At 37.3% G+C, this 15,388-nt stretch overlaps 1 protein-coding gene across 1 annotated transcript; it reads left to right on the top strand.

Annotated features, from left to right (window-relative positions):
* Positions 1–1,039: 1,039 nt before the first annotated feature.
* On the top strand, positions 1,040–8,338 carry LOC106081646 (trypsin). Its single transcript, XM_059367329.1, has 5 exons — positions 1,040–1,148; positions 5,042–5,216; positions 5,282–5,565; positions 5,616–5,792; positions 8,202–8,338. The coding sequence occupies exons 1-5, from the start codon at positions 1,076–1,078 to the stop codon at positions 8,336–8,338; spliced, it is 846 nt and encodes a 281-aa protein (XP_059223312.1). The 5' UTR covers positions 1,040–1,075.
* The last annotated feature ends 7,050 nt before the right edge of the window (positions 8,339–15,388 follow it).

Below are 15,388 nucleotides of genomic sequence, written 5' to 3'. Positions count from 1 at the left end.
GGATAGATCATCTTAGATTTTTACGACGATCAAGAAAATATCGGAAATGGATATTTCGATGTGTTGCAAACGGAATGATAAAATGAATATACCTCTATCCTTCGGTGGTGGATATAAAAAAGGATTCTATAGTAGTAGATCGAGTACCAAGTATGTAGTCGATGTAAAGCTCGGCCTGAACTATATTAGTCGTTTTTACGTATTTTATAATATGTTTAACAAATTTGTCGATACTTTCAATAGTTTAGAAGAAAAATATCGAAACTATCAAATGGAGCGAATATCCATTGTTTGCCAGCTCTTTAACGGACGCATGCTCGGATTCACTTGTTCGAATAGTTCAAGGGCGATCTGCAGACTCCAAAGTTCGAATGATTTAGAGATGAAACTGCAGCTACATGTTCAGTTGTTGAACCCCGAACTACGATTTAAGGATGTATGCAACTGGAATATTCATTTTATTATTAGTTTTGTCATTCCGATTGAATGATGACACCGTGTGTTGTTATAAACAGGGATAATAGTCAAGCCGCTTACTAAGCATTTTTCTTCGAACAAACTAAGCGAGAAAATGCGCTTAATGGGTAAATAAAACACCTCTAATATCTGCTGATAACAATTTTTGAAGACAATCAAAGTTTTTTGCTTATGATAAAAGATGAGATACTTAGCAATACAACTATAGAATAGATATGATGACCAAACCACTATCACTAACTAACAAATACCTCAATATTCTCAGATCATTTAATAGAGGGAAGTGTATGTTGTAGCACGTCCAAAGTTATCTTGAATCAAAAGATTCGTTGAAGATTGTTTTATAAATTGCTCTAAAGCGTATATTTGTGTTAATACTGTTGGTGTAATATAAGAAATGATTAGGTTGTTTATTCTTCTCTCAAAATCGATGGCCCTGATATCTATCCTCAAGGGATTTCCAATTGATAACTTATTGAAAATATTCACCTTATTGCACTTTATGCATAGGTTCTAGCTCGACTGAAATGCAACCCAGTATTGACTGAGATTTTGTTATTGTCAAACGCCTTCACTTTATTATCACAAATAGAGGAAAATGTTCAATAATTTACCAATAAGTCTACTACGAGTTTTGATAATATGGTGTTTAATTGCGGGAAATGAAGGCAGTAAGTTGAAGTGCTAAAAAAGATTAATCTGGATTAAACAAATAAAATAAAAACAAGTAAAAGCGTGCTTATATACCCTCCACCATGGAGCGCATTTGTCGAGTTCTTTTCCCGGCATCTCTTCTTAGCCAAAAAATGATATAAGAAAAGATTTGCTCTGCTATTAGAGCGATATCAAGATATGATCCGGTTTAGACCACAATTACATTATATATTGGAGGCCTGTGTAAAATGTCAGCCAATTCGAATAAGAATTGCGCCCTTTGGGGGCTCAAAAAGTAAAATAGAGAGATCGATTTATATGGGAGCTGTATCGGGCTATAGACCGATTCTGACAATAATAAACACGTATGTTGATGGTCATGAGAGGATCCGTCGTGCAAAATTTCAGGCAAATCGGATAAGAATTGCGCTCTCTAGAAGCTCAAGAAGTCAAACCTAAGATCGGTTTATATGGCAGCTACATCAGGTTATGGACCGAATTGAACCATACTTGACACAGTTATTGGATATCATATCAAAACACGTCGTGCAAAATTTCATTCCAATCGGATAAGAATTGCGCACTCTAGAGGCTCAAGAAGTCAAGACCCAAGATCGGTTTATATGACAGCTTTATCAGGTTATGGACCGATTAGAACCATACTTGGCACAGATATTGGATATCATAGCAAAACATGTCGTGCAAAATTTCATTCCAATCGGATAAGAATTGCGCACTTTAGAGGCTCAAGAAGTCAAGACCCAAGATCGGTTTATATGGCAGCTATATCAAAACATGGACCGACATGGCCAACCGACCTACACTAATAAGAAGTATTTATGCAAAATTTCAAGCGGCTAGCTTTACTCCTTCGGAAGTTAGCGTGCTTTCGACAGACGGACGGACGGACAGACGGACGGACGGACATGGCTAGATCGACATAAAATGTCGCGACGATCAAGAATATATATACTTTATGGGGTCTCAGACGAATATTTCGCCTTGTAAGTGCTCAGGAAGTCAAATCGGGAGATCGGTTTATATGGGAGCTATATCAGGTTATAAACCGATTCAGACCGTACTTGACACAGTTGTTGGAAGTCATAGCGGAACACCGCATGCAAAATTTCAGCCAAATCAGACAAAATATGAGCCTCGTAAGGGCTCAAAAAGTCAAATCGGGAGATCGGTTTATAAGGGAGCTAAATCAGGTTATAGACCGTTTTGAACCGTACTCGGCACAGTTGTTGAAGGTCGTAGTAGAACACTGCATGGCAAATAGGACAAAGATTGCGGCTTGTAAGGGCTCAAGAAGTCAAATCGGGAGATCGGTTTATATGGGAGCTATATCAGGTTATAAACCAATTCAGACCGTACTTGACACAGTTGTTGGAAGTCATAGCGGAACACCATGCATGCAAAATTTCAGCCAAATCGGACAAAATATGGACCTTGTAATGGGCTCAAGAAGTCAAATCGAGAGATCGGTTTATATGGAAGCTACATCAGGTTACAGACCGATTTGTACTGTAATTGGCACGATTGTTGAAAATCAAAACAAAACACGACGTGCAAAATTTCAGCCAAATCAGACAAAAATTGCGTCAAATCGGGATATCGGTTTATATGGGAGCTATATGCAAATCTGAATCGATATGACCCATTTGCAATTTCCCAACGACCTACATCAATTTTAAGTATCTGTGCGAAATTTCAAGCGGCTGGCTGTACACGTTCCACAGCTATCGTGATTTCGACAGATGGATGGACGGACATGGCTTGATCGCTTCAGAACGTCGAGACGGTCAAGAATATATTTGAGGTGTTACAAACGGAATGACTAAATTTGAATACCCCCATCTTATGGTGGTGGGTATAAAAATGAGAAATAAAATCCGGAGTTCTGTTTATATGGGAGCTATATCAATTTATGGACCGATGGACAGATCATATTTAACATGTATGTTAAAGGTCATACCAGAAGTCATTGTGCAAAATTTCAACCAAATCGGATAAGAATTTCTCCTTCTAGAGGCTCAAGAAGACAACATCCGAGATCGGTTTATGTCTGAGCTATATCAGGTTGTGAACCAATTTGTACCATACATGGCACAGTTCTTGACGGCCAAACCTAAACACTTCGTGCCAAATTTCTGGCAATTCGTATAATAATTGCGCCCTCTAGCGGCTCTAGAAGTCAAGACCCGAGATCAGTTTATATGTGAGCTATATCAGAGGTTATGAACTGGTTTAACCCAACCGTGACGCAGTTGTTGGAAGTCAAAATAAAACACTTGGTGCAAAATTAAAGCCAAATCGGATAAGAATTGCGCCCTCTAGAAGATCAAGAAGTCATGACTCAGGATCGGTTTAGCGTGCTTTCGACAGACGAACGGACGAACAGGGCTAAATCGACTTAGAATGTCAAGACGATCAAGAATGTATACACACTTTGTTGGGTCTCAGATCAATATTTCGATGCGTTCGATCAGTTTATACACCGATTCGGATTATATTGGACAAGGATATTGGAAGTCATAGCACAATTCCTTGTAACAAATTTCAGGTAAATCGGAAAAAATTGGGGATTGTAGGGGCTCTAGAAGTCAAAAACGGGGATCGGTTTATATGGGGGCTATATTCAAATCTAAACCGATATGGCCCATTTGCAATGTCCAACGATCTACATCAATAAAAAGTATCCGTGGAAAATTTGGTTAAATCGACTCAGAATGTCGAGACGATTAAGAATATAAAGGATGGCATATCGTCACTTGCTTTATGCAAGTGTTTTTCTGCGCTCGCTCGTTCTTTACGCAATCTTTTCAATCTTGCTAACCTTGTATGGTCAATTACCATCTTGGGAGTTATCTCGAGTCCAATGATCTTCTTAGCGAAATCGCTCCACGGGTGATCTGATGGCATTCTCGTCTCAATGCTGGAGTCGCCCAATTCATCAGTTCGTTGACAGTATCATGGTTTCTATAGTATAATGCATCACATTTTGGTGGTGGCGTGATGCCTCTCCCAAAGCATCGTACTTCCAATAAGTCGGTGATGTCATCCTTATACTTTTCTAGTACATCCGCTAGTGCGTATGCATCACCTTCTATGAATAGAGTTGGGATATTCCACGAGCAGTTAAGCAATACATGGTCATTCAAGTCGGGGAGAATTTTCTAAAACCTCCCACCATAGAATGGAGTTATACTTTTTTCGTCATTCCCTTGGCAACTCATCAAAATGTTGAGTTGGGACCCAACAAAGTATTGGGTTGCCCAAAAAGTAATTGCGGATTTTTTACAAGAAAGTAAATGCAATTTTAATAAAACTTAGAATGAACTTCAAATATACTTTTTTTACACTTTTTTTCTAAAGCAAGCTAAAAGTAACAGCTGATAACTGACAGAAGAAAGAATGCAATTACAGAGTCACAAGCTGTGCAAAAATTTGTCAACGCCGACTATATGAAAAATCCGCAATTACTTTTTGGGCAACCCAATATATACCATATACCTTGAACGTCTTTACATTCTAAGTCGATTTAGCCATGTCCGTCTGTGGCTAAACTATTTTTTGAAGGAGTAAAGATAGACGTTTGAAATATTGCACAAATACTTCATATTACGAGTATGCTTGTTTTTCGTGACTAAACCGAATATTTTTTCGCTATTAATTTTTTCAGATAAGAAATTTTGAAGCAAACAAATATGCTGATTTCATTCAGTACATTCTCTCATTACTTATGGTAAAATTTTAATAAAAATATTGTGTTATCTTTGAGATTTTTGTAGTGTTTAAAAAATTGTATAACGCTAAAAAAACATGGGTATTCCACAAACATAGTACCAGCTTTAAATAATAATTCTTAAAAATAATTGAATTAAAAAGTTTCCTTCAATTACCGAAGATCAAACTTATGATGAGGAACCAGATCCAGAGATTTCCATCAATGATGCCAAATATCAACCATCTTTGCGTTTAGTTTCATTGGAAAAGACCAACGGCTATGGACATGGACACATTTGCGCAGGAACGATTATCTCACAGAGAGTGATTCTAACTGCGGCCCACTGTGTGATCAAGTAAGAGCCATTCAATCCTAATTCAATAACATCTACTAAAGTTGAATTTTTGATATTTTTTCTAGTGTCAACCATACTTCTCCTAGTGATCGAAAACCAGAAGAGTTCGTAGTTGTAGTGGGCTCAGCCAATTTGTATGACAAAGCTAATACTCTGCAATACAAAGTACAGAATGTTACCAAACACAAATCGTTCGATTGGGAAACCTATTACAATGATATTGCCTTGTTATACCTAAATGATTCAATTCCATGGACTTGGCCTACGGCCGAAGCTGTCAGTCTTAATAGCGAACTGGTAGCAGAACAAACAATGTGCAATGTGACTGGTTGGTTCAGAGATGAGGTTGGTTCAGAGATTTATTGTCACCTTAGACTTGTACTCCCGCCGAACTTGCAGCTGATACCGTTCCCTTCATGTCCTATGAAACCTGCTTACGCCGTCATGAAAATGTTACCCTAAGTGTGATATGCGGAGATTACGTGGTTCCACCTGGTGAAGAGGAAGGATCTTGTCAAGGAGATGCTGGTGGTTCCATGGTTTGCAATGGCAAACTAGCTGGTGTTGTTTTTAGGGGTGACGGAATGGGCAAACCCAACAATCCAGGGATATATACCAATGTTTCATTTTTTTATGATTGGATTGTAAAAGCCAATGACACTTTTTATAATAAGAAAAATAATAAAAATAGTGCCAAAGGCCTGAGTGTCTCTACTGCTCAAATTTTTATCTTGCTCTGCAGTGTTTTTGGCTATAATATATTTTAGATAAGAATAAGAAAAATATTGAAATTACAGTTGAACCTCGATTATCCGGCTCGCTCCGGTTATTAATTATGTATTTATACTGATTTCTCTCAATACCATATAGAGTTCTTTGATGTTCTATACATACATCGGTATATAGATAGCGTTTTAAAATAAATATACTATTTGTTGAATTTAAAGTACTTATGAAGTGTTGTTTATTTTTGAGCGTGTATTTTTTGTTTGAGTAGATTTGATTGTATGCGATGTACCTGCATTACACCTGGCTCTGAAATTTCTGGAATTCTATTGTTTTCAAATAATTCCAAAAGAACACTGCATCCCTCTATTGCTTGAGCCAATGTGGGTATTACTGGATCTTCTGAGTTTCCTTCGTCTTACACTTCGGCATTCCCATCAGTCTCGTAATCTTCGCTTTGATTTGCCATACGTACTATGTCGGTATTAGATAGAATAGCACAGGATGTGACATCATCATCGCACTCGATCCACTTTGAGAGGTCATCAATAGAACATCCATGTGGTATTCCAATGTCTGATTGTACAACTGAGGTATAGTTCGCATTGGGTATTTCTGGGTCTTTTGAGTTTCCTTAGTCTGACACTTCGGAATCCCCATTAGTCTTGTAATCTTCGCTTTGATTTGTCATACGTACTATGTCGGTATTACAATAGATAGAATAGCACAGTATATGACTTCATCATCGCACTCGACCCACTTTGAGAGGTCATCAATAGAACATTCAGGCGATATTATAATGTCTGATTGTACAACGCCGGCATAGTTCGCATTTTCGTCATCTTGTGACGGCAGGTTGTTCCAAACATTGTGTAACATTTGTGGTGTTACCTTGTGCCAAGATATGGCAGCTGTCCAAAGCTGTCTTAATATTCAAAGACTTGGCGAAATCATGTCTGCTGTCTGCAGCTAAAAGTTTTTGGACTATTCATTTTCGGTGATTTGAAGCTTCGAATTACCCCTTGATTCATAGGCTGTATTTAGCAAGTGAGATTCGTTGGAAAAAATTTTACTGCACCGTTTTCAGATTTCAGAACATTAACATCTGTGTGGGCTGGACAATTATGTAATAGAAGCAAAAGCACTTTGCAGTTCCTATCGAAGCCAGTGTTTTGTATATGTTCTCTTAGGTTAGGTTAGGTTTAAGTGGTAGTCTGAAATCAGACTCACTTAGACGTTTTTTTCCATTGTGATACCACAGGAACAGAAGAAGAAAGATGCCATCTAGTTCCTACCGTTTAACCCTCCAGATGGCTTTAAAAAGCCCATTAACTTGCGAATGTTAATATCCGCTAAATCAGACAGGTTCTCAAAGAACTGAGAACCTAAAGTGGAACTTCTTCTGACTGCTAGTGCGGGACACACACACAGAAGGTGTTCTATAGTCTCTTATTCTTCGATGTCCTCACAGCTTCTGCAAAAGTCGTTGCTGGCAACCTTCAGTCTGTTAGCATGTTTTCCGATTAGACAGTGACCTGTCATCACAGATACAATGACTGAGACGTCTGTTCTAGCCAATGATAGCAAAGCGGTAGACCTCTTTAAATCTAGATTAGACCACAAAGTTTTGGGATGCTCACAGCCCCCTCTTTGTGACCATTTATCAATGGTTGTCCTTCGGGCCTGGTCCTGAAAACTTAGCTTACATGTCGCTAGAGGCATACCCACAGATTCCAGTATCCTTGGAATGTGAAGGGTAGTTCCTAGTCCCGCAAGCTCGTCCACTTTACAATTCCCTGGGATATCTCTGTGGCCCGGCACCCAAAACAGGTAAATTTTGAACTGTTCAGCCATCTGGTTGAGAGATCTGCGACAGTCGCGGGTGGTTTTTGTGTTCAGAAATATGTATGTTCTCCATTGTTTAATGGCTGCGTGGCTGTCTGAGAAGATATTTATGCCAATCGTCGTAATGACATTATATTTTAGCCATTCTTACTTACTTAGTTGCAAGGATCGATCTCCGCTTGATACACACTGCACTTTTCGATCCGACCAGTTCTAGACCCAAAGCCCTCCTGGTCGTTTAGCTTGGAGCCATCCGTATAGAAGTCTATGTAACTTCTGTTACCAGGAATATCGTAGTTCCAATCGGTTCTATCAGGAATAGTGGTAACGTACTTTTTATCAAAAAATTACTGTACCACTCGAGGAAAAGTTCTTGTGTCACCCAGGCTCTCTTATTTGATTTATAAATTACAGGAATATTGGGAACATTTTTTAATGCTCTTGGATTGACACTATTTCCTATTACCATCAGTTTATATCTGTGTGTCCCAGCTGCATTACCACAAAGCAAAGCTGTTATTCTCTCCTTGTATGATTGTACCCATCGATAAATAATTCTTTATCAGTGACCAGTGGAGTCTGAGGCAAATACATCCAAAATAGGCTTGTTTCGTTGGCATTAGAAATTTGTCCAGTTGACAGATTTTCACTTTTAATATATTTGCGTAAGCCTTCTACAAACAGAGTGGATGATTCATAATCAGCGCATTCTTTTTTCCCTGTCACTTTGAGCCTGCGAATTCCATGTCGTTTTTAGAATTTTTCTAGCCAACCAGTTGAGTACTTACATTTCCAATTTATGTTTAGTTTTTCTTGAAAATATTTCGCCTTTTCCGTTATTATTTCACTTAAAAGTCACAATTAAATATTATGCCAGACAATAAATTGTTAAATTTGAGTCAACTCACCTGAAGTTTCGGTTCCCTTGAACCTTTCGTAACGAAACCATTCGTATATTGCGAAATCAACTTTTGGATTTTATTATTATTATACCCTATTTAAAAAAAACATTCAACGGTGGTTTTCCTCTCGTAATGCTGGCAACATTTGTGAGGTACTATGCCATGTAAAACTTCTCTCCAAAGAGGTGTCGCACTGCGGCACGCAGTTCGGACTCGGCTATAAAAAGGTACCCACCACCATAGGATAGGTGGTATACTAATTTCGTCATTCTGTTTGTAACACCACGAAATATGCGCCTAAGACCCCATAAAGTATGACTTGATCGTCATGACATTTTAAGTCGATCTAGCCATGGTCGTCCGTCTGTCTGTCGAAAGCACGCTAACTTTCGAAGGAGTAAAGCTAGGCGCTTGAAATTTTGCACAAATACTTTTCATTAGAGTAGGTCGGTTGGAATTGTAAATGGGCCAAATCGGTCCATGTTTTGGTATAGCTGCCATAAAACCTATCTTTGGTCTTGACTTCTTGAGTCTCTAGAAGGCGCAACTCTCGTCTGATTTGACTGAAATTTTGGTGGTGTTTTGGTATCACTTCCAACAACTGTGTTAAGTATTGTAATTTTTTTTTTGTATTGCATAACCTGATTTAGCTGCCAAATAAACGGATCATAGGTCTTAACTTCTTCAGCTTTTAGAGGGCGCAATTTTTATCCGATTTGGCTGAAATTTTGCATGAGGTGTTTTGTTATGTATTCCAAGAACTGTGCTTGGTATGACGCAAATCAGTATACAATCTGATATAGCTCCCATATAAACCGATCATGGGTCTTGACTTCTTCAGCTTCTGCAATTCTTATTCAATTTGGCACGTGATGTTTTGGTATCACTTCCAACAACTGTGCTAAGTATGGTTTAAATCGGTTCATAGCCTGGTTTTTTCTGAATTGAAGGAACTTTACTCAATGTGATATAATATTCACCTTTAAGTTCAAGGTGAATATTTAATCACATTTAAGGGGAATATTAAATCGCATAAAAAGGGGAATCCCAGAATTTTACATCAAACAATCATTTTTGTGGTGCACGGTTAATAGAGGGAGCATTATTGACGCAGGGATAATAGGGCACGGTTAATAGAGGTTCAAAGTCAAAAACACAGCAAGCCGGTTAACATGGATAACCATTTAATAGAGGCCCGGATAATCGAGGTTCAACTGTATTGCCATATAAAAGTTCTCAGTCTTTGTCATTTAAACCAAATGGTATTAGGGATAATTACATTTTACCAAGTATAGAAATAAAGAACGTTGTTCAAAAATTAGGTTTTCGAAAGATTATTCGAGGGTCCCAGTCTCGGTAAGTACATGCTCTGTTAGATTTTTCATAAACTTATAGTGCTAAATTATTGTGCTTAGTTAAGTTGAGTCACTTTTGCAATGAATTTTACTATGAGTCACCAGTGGTACGGGTATGTTTACACGAATAGTTAGTTCTTAATTGGGTGGCGGCACCGTGGCAGGAGCCTTCATTTAGGCTTCTTCGCTGTCCTGGTGATACTGGAGAATATTTCGATGCCAGAGCGACTGCCCTATTGGACTGTCATGACATACGTCGACGGTCAGGTGGTGTTGAATGCTCTGGCCTCAGGCCATATGAGTTCAAGATTGGACTGACTATCAGACAGTTCTGTGCCATTACTTCGTAGATCAGGTAGAGGCCTGTTCAGCGTGCATAATTTTGAACATTATATTTTTTAATAATTTTTTTTTATTTATTTATATTTGAAATGATTAAATGAATAAAGATATTATTCATTTATTCATACTCCATTTTCTTTATCAAAAATCGTTTTCCTTACATCAAAATGCTTCTCAATAACGATGCGCATATTTATCAATAATTCGTTGTAATAAACGAATTGTTGTTTTGTTTGGTTTTGTTGTGACACTTCAAGACCATGGTTATGAGACAAATTTTTGCCTTGTTGATATCTATGCTCAAAGTTTTCCGTTTTATTTTTTTTTTCAGAGTGCTTTTGTAGTGTGTGGATTTTTCAAAAGCATTTTTTTCTGTATTCTGGCTTTTGATAAGATACGCTGATAAGTGGCGTCACTTATAACGAATCAATCGCTTTTTGGCGACATTTATGTATAACCCTGAACAAAACGGCACTCCAGTTAAGGTGGTGATTTTGTATTCGTTAGACGCGTTTTATTCAATAATTAAAGTTTGTAAGGAAAAATGATTAATAATTTAAAAAAGATTAGTTCACTAGGCTTGCTGGTTATTTTATGTACAATTGCGGGAATAAAATGCAGTAAGTTTAAGTGGAAAAAATGGAAGAAAGATTGTTGATTGAAGCAATGCTACCCAAGAGTCATTAAGTTTATTCACAAGTGATGTGTTCGAGATAAAGTGATCTTTCTGATGACTCAAAATATAAAATTGTTGCGGAAGAATTGAAGATGTTATCAAAGATAAAAAGACATTTTGTGAGAATAGATAAACAAAATTATATATGAAAAAATAATGTGGAAGAATGAAAAAAAAAAAAAAAAATAAAATCCTATCTTTACAAAACAATTTATAAATGAATTCAACATTCATCAAGAATATTGCCCAGGAACTACGGTAGAATTGGAAGCTGGTGGATTTGGTTTCCCAAAGAAATTTTCGTCTCAATACCAACTCCAATCTAATAGTCGGAATATAAAACGAAATGGAAAGCGGAAAAGATGGTGGAGCATTGAAGGTCTTGTAGAGTTGGGATGTAAATCTCTCTTTCCTATACGTAGGAGTATAGAAAAAGAAATGCCGGTATTACTTCGTAATTTTCTGAACTTTATAGGTTGATAGTAACACCACTAGTGAAAAGGCAATCCAATGTGTTTCATATGCTTAACCATAAATGAATCTCGAGCTTAATGAAATAACGCCAAGTTTTTTTTTAGCCTAGTTTAACGAAATAAGTTAAACTAAGTTTTTCTAAGCCTAAAGATACCTCTGGATTTGAGGAATTATGCAGAGTTGGAACCCTTTTCGGCATTCATAAATACATCAGTGTTTAAATTTTACGAAAAATCAGACATTTCAATAATTTCATTTCGGTCGTGCCAAATCTTGTTAACCCACCACCATTGATTCTGCTAAAAATGTATACAATTAAGTTTAGTTGAAGGGCATAATTATATTCTACATACCAAACTTTTGTCAAACCAGCAAAAATTTAAGCTTCTAGAAACCGAACAACGATGTACGGTCCAAATCAGTCTATCTGGTTATAGACAGATTTAGACCCTATTTGGCACAGTTATATTCGATTCAGACCTGACTTGGCATAGTTTTTGAAAGTCATAATGGAACACCATATGCAAAATTTCAACCAAATCGGACGAAAATTGCGTCTTGTAAGGGCTCAAGAAGTCAAATCGGGAGATGGGTTTATATGGGAGCTATATAAGGTTATAGACCGATTTGAACCGCACACAGTTATTGAAAGTCACAACGGAACACAACTTGCAAAATTTCAGCCCAATAGGACAATAACTGCGGCTTCCAGGGGCTCAAGAAGTCAAATCGGGAGATCGGTTTATATGGGAGCTAAATCTGAACCGATATGGCCCATTTGCAATCCCCAACGACATACATACATAAATATTAAGTATCTGTGCAAAATTTCAAGCGGCTAGATCTACGCTATCGTGATTTCGACAGACGGACGTGGCTAGATCAACTCAGACATCGAGACGATCAAGAATACATACATATACTTTATTTGTTCTTAGACGAATATTTCGAAGGTTTACAAACGGAATAACTAGATTACTATATCCCCATCCTATGGTGGTGGGTAGAAAAAACAAAAAAAAAAAACAAGCAAAAACGCATTATAAACACATTTTATTCAAGAATACAAGGAAGTTTTTTTTTTCCAGACATTGATCTATTTCAGACAAAATGTTAAGAGGACCAATATTCTAAATTTTGTCAATTTCGGGTAATAAAGAGATTATTATGAGCCCATGGCCTTCTTAGGGTCTAATACATTATACCTTTCGAAATTTCTGTGAAATCGGGTAAAAATGCGTCTTCAATGGGCTCAAAACGCGTAATCGGGAAATTAGTCTTTATGTCATCTATATCCCAATGTGTTTCGATCTCGACCATACTCGACATAGTTATCGATAGGTCTAACAAAGCTCACTGTTTCACACACCTGTGAAATTGGAGAAGAATGTACATTCTATAGGCTTAATAAAAGTCGAAGATTGCTCTTAATGTCATATGTCGACACATGTATCGAGAGGCCTAATGCAACTCATGGTACCAAATTTCAGCAAGATCGGGAAAAACTGTGCCTTCAATGGACTCAAAACCTCAAATAAGCAGATCGGTTTATATGACGGCTTTATTTAAATATAGTCCGATATTGAACATATCTGGTCCGAATATCTGGGGGTCTAGCAAATCATTGTTTCAAATGTTAGCGAAATAAGATAATACATGCGGCTGCTGGTATGGACTTAAGACTCTTAATCGGAAGATCGATATATATGGCAGCTATGATCGGACATGAACCATGTTCGGTTTGGACATTGGGGACCATACTGCAGATCATCGCTTCAAATTTCAGCTAAATAGGATAATAACTGTGACTGTTATGAGGTTTAGATCCTTAATCTGTAGATCGGTTCTCATTAAGCAGCTATATATTAATGTAGTCGGATTTGGCCGATTCCAGAACTTTACCTGCGAAAGGAAAAAATATGGATCTGTGCTAAATTTCGAAATATCCATTTCTGACCCAACAAAACCCCTTTATATATTCTTGATCTTCTTCAAAGTATTATACGATTTTACGATGTCCGTCTGCTGCAATAAACACTCTTCAAAAAGGGGTTTTGTTGGGTTGGGTCAGAAATGGATATTTCGATGTGTTGCCCACCTTGCAAGCCAAGGTGGGGGTATAAACATGCAGTTTATCTCAAAATCTATCAAAATCGAAATGGGTCGTCCATCTGACCAAACCCTTAAAATTGAAAGTAAATCCCACCAAATTTGGTAGAAAAGTCCAAAACGGCAACGTTGGTTGCAGTCGCGTGTTCTCTCTCATCACACATTCTACAAGGCGAAGTCTTATATATTGTTGAACCCAGTTCAACAACATCTGTCTATTCTTCCAAATCTGCTCACATTTAGTTATAAGTCAAGAATTAAATGAATTTTAATAAATATGAATTTTTCCCTCTTTGTTAATATGAATACTAATATCTAAATTCATTCTTGCAAAATGGCAACCCTAGCCAAGTTAACTTGTACTAAACTTAAACACACACACATACCTGTCTCCCTTTAACTTCAACTTCAATCGCTGAAATAAATTTTTTACGTTAACCGATACATTTTATATGATGCCTTGGTTACCTTTGCCACTGCCATCTTTCACTTGTGCAGCAGCAATAATAGAAAGCCGAGAGATTTATTTTCATCCAGCTACAGTCCACAAGAAGGGTCTACCGGTGTTGTACATATACGCTTCATCATTGATCTATTTGTCAAGTTATTTATTAAAAGCGTGCTAAGTTCGGCCGGGTCGAATCTTATATACCCTACACCATGGATCGCATTTGTCGAGTTCTTTTCCCGGCATCTCTTATTAGGCAAAACAAAGATAAAAGAAAATATTTGCTCTACTATTGGAGCGATATCAAGATATGGTCCGGTTCGGACCACAATCAAATTATATGTTGGAGACCTGTGTAAAATGTCAACCAATTCGAATAAGAATTGCGCCCTTTGAGGGCTCAAAAAGTAAAATAGAGAGATCGATTAATATGAGAGCTGTATCAGGCTATAAACCGATTCAGACCGATAATAGCAGAGCAAATCTTTTCTAATATCTTTTTTTGCCTAAGAAGAGATGCCGGGAAAAGAACTCGACAAATGCGATCCATGGTGGAGGGTATATAAGATTCGGCCCGGCTGAACTTGTTATATGTTAGACCAGAACTTGAGATGCAAAAACTTCACCAACCAACCGAACCCTTTTTTGTGTTTTGTTCAATTTTTTATCGCAGCCGTAAAAATTAATTAGCATTTATCGTTTTAAAATGGCTATAATAACAGCAATTTAAATTCGACCGTAATGTTATTCGATTTTTTGTGGATCTTTATCAGAAACGGATGTGAGTTATAAACCAAATATATCAACTATTCCCAGAAATGGAATGACTAAGGCTGAGTTAGGCATCCGATATGAAGCATTGCCCATTTGTATTTTGTTGCTATATTATCGTATCAAACACACTTAATAATTTTTTTTTGATTAAAAATTAAAAGCCTATTTTCCTATTATTGCAAATTTGGACGCTAATTTCAACTATATTGAAAATAAGTCAAAGTGGGCACAGTCATATGAAAACTAAATAAATGTAACAAGTAAAAAGGCATTCGGCCGGGCCGAACTTTGGATACCCAACACCTCGGGTATATATGTAAACCCCATTTCGTCACAATCCGGTAAAAATTGGATAACTTAAGCACCCAAATTCGGCACGGACATTGTGTAGTCTAATATATATGTCACTATTTAATTTTGTTGAACAAAATATTGGTCTTTTTGGCAGATATATCCAATTATGAACCGATCTGAACCATATTAAGGTCGGATATCGTGAGGCTCAGAAAACTTACTCACTG

The sequence above is a fragment of the Stomoxys calcitrans genome, chromosome 4, assembly GCF_963082655.1.
Source record: "Stomoxys calcitrans chromosome 4, idStoCalc2.1, whole genome shotgun sequence".
In the NCBI taxonomy this organism is placed as follows: Eukaryota; Metazoa; Arthropoda; class Insecta; order Diptera; family Muscidae; genus Stomoxys; species Stomoxys calcitrans.
Note: the sequence above shows the minus strand (reverse complement) of the source record. Positions and strands in the feature narration are given on the sequence as shown.